Source organism: Fonticula alba (assembly GCF_000388065.1).
Source record: "Fonticula alba strain ATCC 38817 unplaced genomic scaffold supercont2.1, whole genome shotgun sequence".
NCBI classification, from domain to species: domain Eukaryota; order Rotosphaerida; family Fonticulaceae; genus Fonticula; species Fonticula alba.
The window spans coordinates 3,840,108-3,840,763 of record NW_009242971.1 but is presented as its reverse complement, the minus strand read 5'-3'; the positions used below and the strand labels follow the sequence as shown (position 1 = coordinate 3,840,763).

General features: G+C 60.8%; 1 protein-coding gene across 1 annotated transcript; it reads right to left on the bottom strand.

Annotated features, from left to right (window-relative positions):
• Positions 1–122: 122 nt before the first annotated feature.
• Positions 123–656, bottom strand: H696_00820 (hypothetical protein). The gene is made up of 2 exons (XM_009494704.1): positions 442–656; positions 123–338 (listed from the first exon to the last, which is right to left on the bottom strand). Exons 1-2 carry the CDS (start codon positions 589–591, stop codon positions 252–254), a joined length of 237 nt encoding a protein of 78 aa, XP_009492979.1. The 5' UTR covers positions 592–656; the 3' UTR covers positions 123–251.

The window sequence follows — 656 nt, the reverse complement described above, 5'->3', positions numbered from 1 at the left end:
ATACATGCTAAGGAAGAGGAGAGAGAGAGAGAGGGGAGGGGGGGGGGGGCAAGAAAGGGAGGTACACGCCTCCCCCTCCCCTCCTGTGCCTGGGCAATAAGAAGCAAAGACGGAGGTAGGGGTGGGAGGGCAGGAGGTATGCATTTTGGGAAAGGCTCTATTGCACCGGACACACGCAGTCGGGCCGGCGCCTGTTGCAAGGAGGGGAGGGTGGCGAGAAATGGCGGAGAAACGGGCGGAGGGATGCAGCATCAGATGCCAAGCTCCTCGTTGAACTTGCGCATCTTCTCCTTCTTAGCGCGGGCCTTGGCACTGTTCTCGGCCTGCTTCATGCGGTACTAAAAGCGCGAGAGGGAGAAGGACAGGTCAGTCACAGGTGGTGCCAAGCACGGAGACACGGCTGCAGGTCGCAAAGGGAGGGGGGGGGGCGGAGGAGCGTACATCTTGGGTCAGGCACTCGGACAGGCTTTCCTTCAGTGGAGTGCACACACCGAAGAAACGCTTCAGCCGGTGCGTACGATGACACTCCTGAAGGGCATTGATCACTTCGGCGCAGTAATCGAACTTGTAGGAGTCGAGGTTGGGGTGCATGGTGGGCCGAGACGAGGGGAGGGCAGGTCGAGGAAAAGGCAGGCGGGCGGATGCGATGCAGAGGG

Excerpts from the sequence above, each read along its gene's own strand:
- H696_00820 (XM_009494704.1), bottom strand. The coding sequence starts at position 591 with ATGCACCCCAACCTCGACTCCTACAAGTTCGATTACTGCGCCGAAGTG. Across the intron at positions 339-441 it reads CCGAGTGCCTGACCCAAGAT|TACCGCATGAAGCAGGCCGA; the intron begins GTACGCTCCTCC and ends TCGCGCTTTTAG.